The 12,588-nt window shown below is 36.6% G+C and overlaps 1 protein-coding gene across 2 annotated transcripts in view; it reads left to right on the plus strand.

The window, feature by feature from the left end:
• Positions 1–12,588, plus strand: part of TLE1 (transducin like enhancer of split 1) — a 112,361-nt gene that overhangs the window by 69,453 nt on the left and 30,320 nt on the right. For both annotated transcript variants that reach the window (XM_019517412.1, XM_019517413.1), the window contains exons 7-9: positions 137–341; positions 1,120–1,136; positions 11,293–11,409. In XM_019517412.1, the coding sequence (XP_019372957.1) occupies positions 137–341; positions 1,120–1,136; positions 11,293–11,409 (339 nt within the window). The remainder of the gene's footprint in view (positions 1–136; positions 342–1,119; positions 1,137–11,292; positions 11,410–12,588) is intronic.

The following is a 12,588-nucleotide window of genomic DNA, read 5'->3' on the forward strand; positions in this document are numbered from 1 at the left end:
ATTAAAAATAAAAAAAAAAAAAAAAAAAAAAAAGTGCATTGATTCTGGATAGCTAACAAGTCTTCTTCTTGTCTCTCTCTCCTAAACTATGTGATATCTATGCTTCTCCTGGGAATACCAATACCACTGGTTACAGCAGCAGCAGTTGCAGGCTCAGCATCTTTCCCATGGCCATGGACCTCCAGTGCCTCTAACACCACACCCATCAGGACTTCAGCCTCCTGGAATTCCTCCTCTTGGAAGCAGTGCTGGTCTTCTTGCCCTTTCTAGTGCTTTGGGTGGGCAGTCTCACTTGGCAATAAAAGATGACAAGAAGCATCACGATGCAGAACACCACAGAGGTGAGAGGCATGGCAAGCCTGATTAGGACATTGTCAAATTCGCACATTGCAAATTGTGTGCATCTCTAAAGAAATCGAGTTATATAGAATGAAAACGAGAACAAACTGTTGGCAAACTTAAAAAAAAAAAAAGCGTGTCTTCATTTATATCACTGAAGCAAAATTCAGCTTGGAAGTTTTCAGTATTGGAAATGGGGGCTCTATTAGGTGTCTCCTGCTTTCTAGATCGCAGGGCATCTTGACATCCTGGCGAATGCTTAGTGTAACACCAGTGGCCTGCACAATATTATGGAAAACTGTTAAACTGCATAATTGGGTGATTTTTTTTTTTTTTTTTTCAAAGAAAGTAATGTTGTTAAATGGGTGGGGGAGGGAAGATGGGATAAGAAGTTAAATTTTGAGGTGAATGTGCTTAAAAGACAGATTTAGATAACTGCATCTGTTACTTTAGTTTGATAGGCTTAAGTTTTAGTACGCATTTAAATATCGGGCAAAATTGCACTTGACTAATTTTTGAAAAAAAATAATTTATTCTGTCATGAAATAAAAAAGAACTAGGCTTTGTGTATGGTTAAACTGTAAATCTATCATGTTTACAAATTACTGTAATTTTCAGGAAATCACTGTATTAGGAATGTGCAATGACTTATATAAATAAAGCCATTTTAAAACTGTTCGCGGCTTGTGTTCTAATTTTTTTCCCCCCTTTTTTATTTCTGTTCTTGCCTCTGTGTCTGAACGGGCATGTCTGTGCATTTCTTGGTTGCTACGGGAGCAGACAGAGAGCCGGGCACAGTAAGTACCAATACTCCTGCTAACATTAAAATGTTTCGACTTCTGAAATACTTAATAAGCAAAAGTGACTCATGCGTGCTTGTAATTTGTAGGTTTCCCTGTTTTCCTTCTGTTTAGTCACAACTGTAAGAACTGGCATATGTGTTTTCCATTAGGATAACTTAATGCTCTGTGTATGATGGAAGAATTAAAATAAACTGTTTAATTAAAAAGCTTCTATGGTCGTGATAAACTAATGGCCAAGCAATCTGATTTTAAGGAAATTTGAACTTTAATCAGACATGATTTGATTTAGTTTTCTAAAGTCATTTTATAGCTGCTGACATTATGAGTAGTTGTTAGAGTGGCTTTTGTATATGTATATATGTAGAAGTCTAAAGTTACAGAAAAGGTGAGAAATTAAAATGTGTGCAGTTATAGTAGTTTCTTGCATTTTGTGCTCTAACTGACTCTATGCCTCCTTGAGCTGCAGATTAGCAGAAGTTTCCCTGGAATTTTTTTCCAACATATACTGTAAAAAGAAAAAGAAAACAAAGAAAGAAAGGGAAAAAAAATCCCCAAAGCCCTGAATTATAAAATGAGAAGCTTTTGTTAAACCTAAAGTTAGCCAACAGGTGCTGTATTATGCTCTCTTCACACTTTCTGACTGATGGTCTCAAACTCACCATTGGTTTCTGTAGGTACATTGCTACTTTGTTTGTAAAAGGGAATTGGTCTCAGTGGGCCTGTCTATACGTTCATTAATTTGCAGTGGTTACTGCATATTTAATTTAGTACTTGTATAATCAAGTACTAAATAAATGCACAGTGACCCGAGTTACTGCTCAGTAGCATCAGTGAATGCCTTTTTAGCAATGACATTGTGCGGTAGTCTAATAAAATGACACAGTAGCGTATTAGCACTGTCTGTGCTGTCACATGCTACCGCACAGTATTGTTAGGCTATTGCACAGTTGGCGTCTTGTGTAGGATGCACCCAGTGATACCATTGGCGAGTTTGGTCCTATATCCAGAAAATGAGTTGTGACCCCTACACTCTCGTATTTCCAATTAAGAAGCAAAAAATTTATTTTCTTTTCATAGGAAAAGTTATTAATTAGTAAGTTGGCCCGAAGACACTAAACTGCTTGGTCCTTTATATGCTTACAATTGTTAGTGGTTTAAATTGTGGGATTTGAAATAATTTAATTAAGAATTTCCTGCACATTTTTCAAGTGACAAACCAAATCTAATCTTTTTTTCTTGTTTTTAAACTGAATTTTACAATTCTTGTTTATTTGCTTGTGAACTGCAGTGACATCATTAAAGTCAATATAGCTGTGGAAGTGGTCTCGGGATGGAGTTCCAAAAACACAGAAGGGACTTAGAAATGCAAGGAGCATTGGATTTCAATGAAGCTTATGTTCCTAAGTTTGTTTGGTGTTCCTGAGAATTTTTCCTGAACTTAACTGCTCTGCGAACCAGAAGGGAAACCCTGTTGCACTTCGGCCCTACAAATATTTGCATTTTTTCCTAAAAGTCGTCTTCAGATAACTTTAAGAAAAGGTTCTATATATTTATAAAATCAACAGGTCAAATGCTCTTTGCATATTTTTTTGTTAAGTTCAGGGGCTCAGAATGACCACACAATGGTATAAAATTCAGACTTACGCTCTGTATACCTCGTGTCCATAAAATAAATCTTCTGGAATATAGATATGATTTGTGGGTGGGGAACAGCTGTCAGAAATGCTTTTTTGTATCTTGTATGAGTTGCAAGTGCTGTTCTCTTGGGCGTAATTTTAAAAAGTAATAAGTCTTTGTAATAAACGAAACCATTGCCTAGAAGTCACTACCATCCACCATATGTCAAACGTATGCATGCTGGACTGTTTCTCTGCCCTGGATGTGATATAACCAGAAGAGTGCATGCTAAGATACCATACAGGATCATGGAAGCAGTCTGAGACTTCAAGGCACTGAAAGATGTCAGAAATGTTAAGAAAATTGTGTGGAATGTCCTTTTCAGCTTTGCTAGTTGGATATACCACCTGGAACTGACATCATGTTGGTATGCTATTGTGTATATGGCACCTTTTACATTTCAGTTAGACTGGAGTATGTTTAATGGCTTAAATATGATTTGTAGCTGAATAGGGATGTACTTGCAAAAAGCTATGCTATTTGTCATAAAACTAAGAGTGAATGCAGCACTTAAACTGTTTTGTCACATACTAAAGTACATCAAAACTAAAGGGTCTTCTCCAAATTCAAATTTAAGTTTGTGGCTAAAATTGTAGGGGTTTGTGCGTGTAGTTAAAAAGTGATCTTTGATTTTTTTTGATTTCCAGCAGAGTTAGTTAAATCTTTAGTATTGTTATGATTTTTTTTCAAGGCATATAGTCAACTGGTCATAGTTACATAACTTGCACCAATACAGCTACAAATCTTACACTGTTTCTGAACCTAGTACTGTATTCTTAGAATGCAAATTACTATGTAAATCTCTTGTTACTGACCTAAATAATTGTTTCAGTGCAGCTTTGCACATCAACTATGTCTGCTGATACTGCTGAACTTCTAGCAGAAATATGCTCCAGCCTAATATGTAGTCAAGTTTAAGAATTATAAGGTTTGAAACGGAAATTAGACAATGGGGGCACCTATACACGAGCAGTGAGGCTGCTCTGATGAACTGTAATTACAGTGTGTTGCAACAGATTCAGTTAACCGAGTCTGGAGCATGATAATTACCATGCTCCAGCAGACTCCAGCGTCTTGTCTGTCAGCGTTCCCGTGCTGAAAAATGGTGGTGGGGGTGGTTTAAAGCTCATTTGATGAGCTTTATTTAAAACTTCCCCTCCGCCATTTTTCAGTGGGGACACCGATACATGAGATGCTCTGGGCACTTTAATTAGTGTGGCTCTTGGAGCCACTTTGAAGCAACCCTCCCGACTCCTGGAGCACATGTATAAATTCCCTGAAAGCCTGGAGAAGGTATATTTAAGTAATTCCCTTATCATTCTTCATGAACCTGGTACAATCAGTGCTTACAGAGGTGTCTGCCATACATGCACATGCTACACACAGGTGGTAGTCTACACTTCAAAAAAAAAAAAAATCTTCCTCTATTACTTTTTTCCATTTTTTTACTCTAAATTGTGAAAGTCCTGGTACTTTTAATGCAGATCTTTAATTAAGGGGAAATGGCACTTAGAATTCAGGTTGGACAGTTCCATAGATAGAGCACTGAACAGATAACTGAAACCACATTTCATGGTATGTGATCTCAGCTGTCCAGAATAGAGGCACCTTTAATAGGGTTTGAAGTGGGAATGTGGGCATTTTAACTATTGTGACCCTTTTGCCACAGCTAATGAAGCCAATTCGGTCTGTTATGCTAAGCGAGTTCTGTAACTGAAGTTTAATAAGGGCTTGAGGAGACTCCAGTGTAAGAAAGCTTTGATATCCACATTTTTCTCTTGAGGGCATAATGGCAACATCTGTCAGACTCATCTCAGGTATTCATTTATCACTTGCCCTCCCACTGTTCTAGTATCCTACTTGGACAGCATAGAAATGCAAATGGTCTCAAGTGCTCTATTGTACCAATTGTAATCTGTAGACAGTAGAGTTTAAACCTTTCAATGTATTTGGGATTCATGTTAAAAGAGCAGTATATCTTCTGTGTGAAGACCAGAATTTTGAGTCTGCTGACAACCCCCTCCCCCACCAGGAGGGGTGGGACCTTCAAAAAGTACCTTTAGGTTAGAAAGCAGTTGATTTTCGGTGTGATATTTGTTTGTAGGAAATGTACAATTGTTTACAAAGCAATCACTTCTATTTCACAGTAAATAAAGCAGTTTCCTGTGATCTCTGCCTGCCAAAAAAGAGCTTTATTGTCGTCTTCCCTTTTCTGAGTGATAGCCAACTTTTTATAAAACTACTTGACATGAAATTTTGCACAAATAATAATTTGGAAGTCTACAATGTTTACATAAAAAAAAGAAATGATGCTCTTCAGATGCCATCTTCTTAGCATATGTATCTCTGATACAACTTGTAAAAAAGAAACTTGCTTTATTTAACCACATATATAAGCCTCTTATTTACTTTAAGGGCCCAATCCCTCGTCTTTATTCATTGGAAAACATCAGTTATTCCAATGAGAGCTATGTGCACATGCACACTTCAGGGCATTGAATTCAGTTTGCTGTGAAACCCAGCATGAGCTGGTGGCTTGTCACAAGTTTAAAATGAAACGAAACAAAACAAAACAAAACCAACCTGTCTTCCCCCTTCCTCCACTGCCCCCAAAGAGGAAAAAATCAGCAAAGGGGGACAGAATCAGGGGTGGTCCAGCATAAATATTTATGGGTAATCCCTGGCCTCCATTTTTAGTGTTACTTGTAGCTGAAAAATATTCAGTTTAATAGAAGCCTTGTTTTAATCTATTGTTAACTTCTTCTGATTATTAATCTAAGATGGAAAGCAATTCAACATTTCTCTCTAAGCTTTTCTGGTTCCTTTCCTAGTGTCTGAAACTTGTGGCAGATGCTATAGAGAGCTTGTGTTGCTACTGCACCTCAGTAACTAGCAGCTTTTTAATGGTAACGTAGCCTGTTCAAAATATATAACACTTGTTTAATTTCAAATAGAGTAAGACATGGGAACAAAAAAGAAGCATTGGGAGAAATTATAGATGTGCGAAAAGACAAATAACTTGCACGACTTTAAACAAAATTAACATTTTTTTAATCTTATTTTATTTTGTATACATTTATTTTGTAAGAAAGCACATCTCAGATATATGGGTATTGGATACAGAAGACTGGTAGGATTATTGTTTTATGTAAGTTGTTAGGTCTTGAGTCAAATAACCCTTTTCAATTGGGTAGATATTTTAAAAATTACAACCCACAGGAGCTGGTAAGTGCTATCCCCTCCTACTCATCTCATGCTGTTCTAGTTTTACTAGTACAATATGTCAGTCATGTTTCTCTGCATAGTGAGTGCCAGTGTCTGTTTTGTTGCAGATACTAGATTTTTTTCCTGCATTTCTTTCTAATGAAGGATAATGGTTTTTTGTGTGTGTGTATATATGGACAGCAGCTGATAAGTGTTTGTGCGTGGTATAACGGATCAGCTCTAACATGGTAGTAAAATGAACATATCAGCCTTTTTCTTGTCTGCTGACAATATAGACAAAGAGTTCAATCACTATAATGGCTGAGGTCAGCCACTGAAGCTGGCTAGATGTGTAGCAGCATCTATGGATGACCAAATGCAGTGGGGGAAAAAAAAGTATACAGCTCTAGAGAATGTCTTAATTGGTACCAGGTGTAGTTAAACTGCACACAGTTACAATGCAAACTCTGTTACCTAATTGTTATCATGTTCAACGTGAAGCTAATTGTCAAGGTTGTGTTTGCTAGCAATTAAGTTCCCTGTGCTATGCTATACCTGAGGATGAATGAGGTGTTATAGGCTTGTCTGAATATCTCTCACATGTGCTTTCCTTGTGGTTTGGAAATAGTTCCTAAGGGGAATCAGTATGGTAGCTAAGGAAATCCATTTGAATAATGTGCATTATATTCACATTGGGGAACCTGCTTTTTCCTTGTGTACCCATGAGTAGGTTCTCTTTTCTTACATGTATTACCAGTAGTTTCAGTGTTTGAATGTTGGCAGCAAAGTTACTTTGAAACCCTGGGTTGCCTGTTATACAGCCTTTATGCAGGCCGGGTTACAATGACAGGAAGTAATACTACATTAAGCTTCCAACACAAACTGACACTTTCAAAGTTAATTAAAGGTGGGAATCCTATATGAATAGTTTTGAGCCATTGGGGAAAAAATAAAACTTGTTTGTAACAAAATTGATTTAATAGGATTGGAGGATTGTAACCACGATAGTCTAAGAGCTGCACGTTGGGAAAGGGTATATTTTACTGAATCAGCTGTATAGTTGGGACAAGCTTTTGGGCACAAAGTGCCCTTTGTCAGGGAAAAAACAATAATTATTTATGCCAATCTGTATGTGTCATATGTAGACCCTGCATTCTTAAACCCTAACAGATTAGGTTCTTAGCATGAAAGCATGGCTTATCCTCAGCTCAGTGTTTAGTTTACTGAAATACAGGTAAGACAGTGTCTCACAATTTTTTTCGTTGTAGCCAACCAATCAAATACTTTTTGGACATTTATAATCATTACCAAACACTGCAGATTAAAAAGAATTTTCACTCTGGTTATGCTATTTATGAAACGCATATTACAGGGGAAACTAGGAATTCTACCTGTCATTTTAAAATAGGACAGTTGTAGAAAGTTGGAGCTAACAATTTGATGTATTAAATTAGCCACAGAAAAGTGGTGCTAACTAGTAAGATACCCAGAGAAATACAAGCTTCACTTTGGTGTTGTGAAGCTGCTCCTCTTTTACATTATATTGGACTGTTTGAGATACCAATCTTGTGGCAAATATAGATGACACTTGAGCTGTAATATTAGAAGAATCTTTTCAGTATGCTGTTCTTAGAATCATTCCCTAAGCCCGTAACTCACTTCTGTGGGCATGTGGCATGCTGAAAACCCCAAGTAAAGACGTTTGATATTGTCATCTGTGGTTTTTGTTTGCTGTCACTTAGGTCGTTTTTATATTACTGGAATGTTTCAAAAAGTGTTAACCACCGTGAGTGAAAGTAGAGGCCATTCCGTACAATTTTTGCTCAGAACTGAAGGCCCAGTAATGTCAGTGTCCTATTTGGAGCTGTTGATTAAAATGTCATGTTTTAAATAAGTTTCTTTTTACTTTTCTACTGGTATGTTACGAAGCACATAACATGGTTGACAGATGTGAATGAATGCCCAAATCATCCTAGGTCTCAACTTTGGGATGTGGTTCCTGTTAAGCAGGAGTGTGAGAAGAATTAGTGATTATTTGATAGGCCTCAGGGTTTGAACATATGAGCAAACTGACTGGCATTTCTATCAACACCACAGGTGGACACGGTTTTGGAGTAAGAGTACCTTTAACTGCTAAAAGGCTTTCTCTGGAATAAGAATAGTTACCTTTTCAGTAGGTGTTCCAATCATGTGGATTGGCACTTGCTATGAAGAATTCACTTTCCACAATCCCATGCCATTTTTTACCCATTTGTCACCGTGCCTATCGTGCATGACCCTTCAGAGCAATGAAACTTTATTTTGGGGGAGAGGGCTAAATATGCCGTTCATTCTGAACATGCATCTCACAGAAGATTTCTCCTCCCCTCTAATTTGCTTCCAATATACATTTTAATTAAAGTAATTTCTAGAATTAAGGCCTTACCCAGAAGTTAATGAAGTAGGAGGAAATATTGTCAGGTCTGCACTTAAATCTGAAAAGTCATGTTAATTTTGGCAGAACCTGGAAAATAATTACCTTATTCACAGGGTATAAATGATAAAAACTACAACCCAGTGAAAACAGCTGACTTGGAAAAGAGATGTTGGAAGGGCTGGGGTATAGATGGGTTAAAGAAAAAGGTAGCATTTAAGATAAGTTAAAATTGTCAAGTGAGATTAGGACTTTTATAAGTGAGGATCGTGGTAGTGGTGGTAATGCTGAAGGGACACTGAGTGAGTGAATAAGTAAGAAGGAAGTTCTCAGTATATGAAGTTAGCACTTGAGTCTTGTCTACGTATATTTTTAAGACTGCATTCTCATTCCTGATAGAAATTTTGGTTTGCAATAAAAAGAAAAAAAAAGTTTGAGTGCTACTAATGTCTCTGGGGTGAGTCAGGGGAAGGGCAGGGAGCTGCATCCCAAAAGCTGTGCAATACACTTGTTTCTTAATTGTAGCTGATAATTTTCAAACCTAGTAATTAAATGTTTCTTGTTGGAATTGTGTTTGAGCATGTGCATGCTTTTGGGGGTTATGTAAATCAACATGTGCACTTTGGACTTATAAATTGGTTTATCTTTATTGTCTTTTGGGGTAGTAAATTACACAGAATTATGCCAGGGTTATTTGAATATACCTATGCACGTGCCCTGTCCATGTATATAATCATACGTGCTGCAAGTTCTGTGTTTTAGAGGGCTTCTAAATTTAAAAAGGACTTCATAAGCCTCAGTTAGTACTGGTAATTAAGTACTTCAATATAAAACTTGCACACAGTTGTCAGGGGTAGTTATCTTTGCCTGTGTGAAACAACTTGCAGGATAGGTCTTAAAAATACAAATTACTTCTCTTCGTTTATGCAGCTATTTTCCCCTTCTCTTAGGCAATGAAAGTTTAATGAAATCAGTTTCTCATGTGTTTATATTAAGTTACTCTTTCAGCTTTTAAATGCTGGAATAATTGAATTACTTGTAGGTTTTAAAAAAATATTTCTATTAGAGTTTTTCTAAGGAACCGTTTTATTCTGGTCTTGAATTTAGTAAAGGAATGCTTTTGCAACATTTGACCTTATAGTACAGCTTGAATAGACAGTAGTTCTAAGTTTTCTTCTTCCGTAAGCATTGGGGGTTTGTTTTGAAAGAAAAATCTAGTTTTCATTGGAATGGATTTTAGTATTTATTGCTTCCAAAACATTCCCTACTTTTTTGTGTGCATTTGGAAGGAGAAGAGGGGTTAAATTCAGACTGTATTTATTAAGGTAATTAGTTCAGTGATCCAACAAGCCCACCTTTTAGCTACAAAACATTGTGGTAAAGACATTACTGTGAGCTTCTTTATACTGAATTTCACTGGACCCTCCCATATGCTTTGTGTAAGCACCCTGGCATTTGTTTAGCTTGAGTAGTCATGAATAAAAGAGCTTAGATCTAGCTTTAAAGTGCAGCTTCTGAAGTAGGCAAAAGAGGATTCGGATTGCCTTGTGTACCCTGTTTTGTTTTCCTCCTCCTTTTGGCTGAATGGTAATGTCTGAGCACTGCAAAGCTGCTATGTTGGAGTCTTCAGATTTTATTTCCTTTTTTTCTTTCTTTTTCTTAAACGGGGTGTTATTCAGCACATATCAAACTGGCTATTTGCTTACGTTTGTGATCTCTTAAGAGTAAATATCTATGGCTTTTAAGTACACACAAATATTTCCATTATAGATTTACCGCTGTATCTGATTTGGCATAAACATATGTTGGCACCACGCTTTCCCCTAGTGATATTTTTTGAGATGGCTTTTAGAACCAGGCTTTGTGAAAGGAGTTTTTCTGCACAACTCATTCAGCATTGTTCATGGCATTAACACATCACTGAACAAATTGCCCTCTTGCATATGCTAATCCTGCACTTAAAAGAACTCATTGTAACATGTTTTAATGCTTTAGCTAGAGAAGAGATGGGAATGGGAGGCATGTCAAATTGTGTCATGTGACCCAAAAATATCTAAAATGGCTTTTTTTTCTTTGGGTCAACAGTTTGTACTTAGCATATCTGAATGAAAATAGCCTGTGTAGTTTGTGGAATAGATTAGTCTTTGCTCTTGCCTTTTGTGCGCGTCTGTTGGCCCTAGTTTTTAAGAGCAAGTTTGACTATACAACATTTTAGTCTTAATTTCACACTAGTGGTGAATTTTATGTTGGCAGTAAAAAATATTTGATCTTTGTGTTGCAGTAAATTTGTTGAGGGCATCTAGTTGGAGTTTTTATCGCAGCTAATAAATAAATGAGCTACTCAGTAACCTTAATCCATAGTTAACACCCATTTAATTTTTATTGTTTTAAGAGGTGGATGGTATTATTACATGCCTCAATTCATAAAGGTACTATAAGCAGGTCCTCCAACCCTTGCTTCTGATGTTTTAAAAATGAGTATGCCATGGAACCTATAGATTTTATTAGCAGTTATGTAATGCCTGCATGTATGTGATAATTATAGTAATTGTTTAATGAATAAGCAGCGAGTCTCATTCTCTCACATAATAAGTTGAATTAAGTAGGAAAATAAATGGTGACTGACATAATAACTGAAGTTCTGATAGGATGATCTATGCAAAGTCAAGTTTCCCTTTTAAAATGCACATGCCTCAATAAATGTTTGCCTTGGAGGACTTTTGAGTTGAATTAAATGGAATGAGACTGTAGGTATCACATTTCTAAAGCCTCTATCATATCTAGTTGTGTTTTCAGGAGTGCACAAAGAAATTCTGAAAGGAATTTTTGATTGACCTTGTTTTTTTGTCTTTACAGAGTAATTCTCTGTTGGTCCCGGAGAGCCTGCGAAGCACAGATAAACGCAGGAATGGGCCTGAATATTCCAATGACATCAAAAAAAGAAAGGTGGATGATAAGGATTCCAGCCACTATGTAAGCAAATATATGTCAAAGAAATGATTAATTTATTTGGAGATAATGAGTTTGTGTGAAAGTGGAATAGTTGTGAAGAGCTAGATTTTTTGCAGTTGCTAGGTTTCATGCAGTTGTTGCAGTATATGAATATATGCTACCGAGACCATGCTAATTATGCTATATGTTGAGCTACATTTATGTACTATAATAATGCTATATTAACTAGAATAATGAATAGTTTAGCTTAATGGTACATGATTACTCTCAGTAAATAGTAGAGCCAGCCACACCTGCCTTTAGAATTCAAAAACCTTCAAGTATCTACTTCCTGGTGGATTTCAGCAGTAGGTCCTTTTGTGAGCTGCTTCTAAGCCCTGTTGCATGATTCGGCTGGGAAGAGAGCCCAGTTATATTCAGAAGAAGATTGTTTATTTCCATGGACATCCTCTTACATAGACTTTAATAATGATCACCAAGGCTGGAGAGAACGACTGTGAATGCTCTAGTGGTGGGCTCAGTGTTTGGGCACTGCTGAAGTCCACCATTTTTGAAGCAGCATTTGAAGTACTTCAGATGTTTCCCTGGTCCTGGGCCAGAGTGAAACAGAACTGAGCAGCAGTGTCTCAGTTCAGATCCACAAATCACAGTGAAACATATCAATTGTTAAATGGCAGTGTCAGAGGCTTGTGTTTTGATTGGAACAATTGAAATAAAACATCAATGTTTCTGAAACCAGAAATTATCAAAAACTTTTCAAAATATTCAGTATTTTTTTTCTTGCCTAATCAATCTGCAGGTGTCATGTGAAAGAGATTCTGATTTCAATGAGGTTGAGTGATAAATGTCATGCAAGATTAATATATAGACAGTCAAAGGGGGCCTTTGTGAGAGGGTCCTTGTAATGTTTGATTGTGAGAATATTGCTTGTTAATGGCGGTGATGAGGGCACTCTCTTTCATTAGGATGATAACTTTAAGGCCAGAAGAACCATAGCTCATGTTATTGTCATGTACGAGTTTACTAAACTACTTGATTCTATTAAGTTAAATGTAGTGCCTGTGAATTATAAAAGTATAATTGGAAACTAAATTCTCAGACTACTATTTTTATCAAATTTTATATATTTGTCTTTTTATAACTAACAGGTGTCAAAGGGCTGTGTGCCTTTAATTTGTGTAAAAAAAAAAAAAAAAAAAA

The sequence above is a fragment of the Gavialis gangeticus genome, unplaced genomic scaffold (assembly GCF_001723915.1).
Source record: "Gavialis gangeticus isolate Ggan-Ray unplaced genomic scaffold, GavGan_comp1, whole genome shotgun sequence".
Taxonomy (NCBI): domain Eukaryota; kingdom Metazoa; phylum Chordata; order Crocodylia; family Gavialidae; genus Gavialis; species Gavialis gangeticus.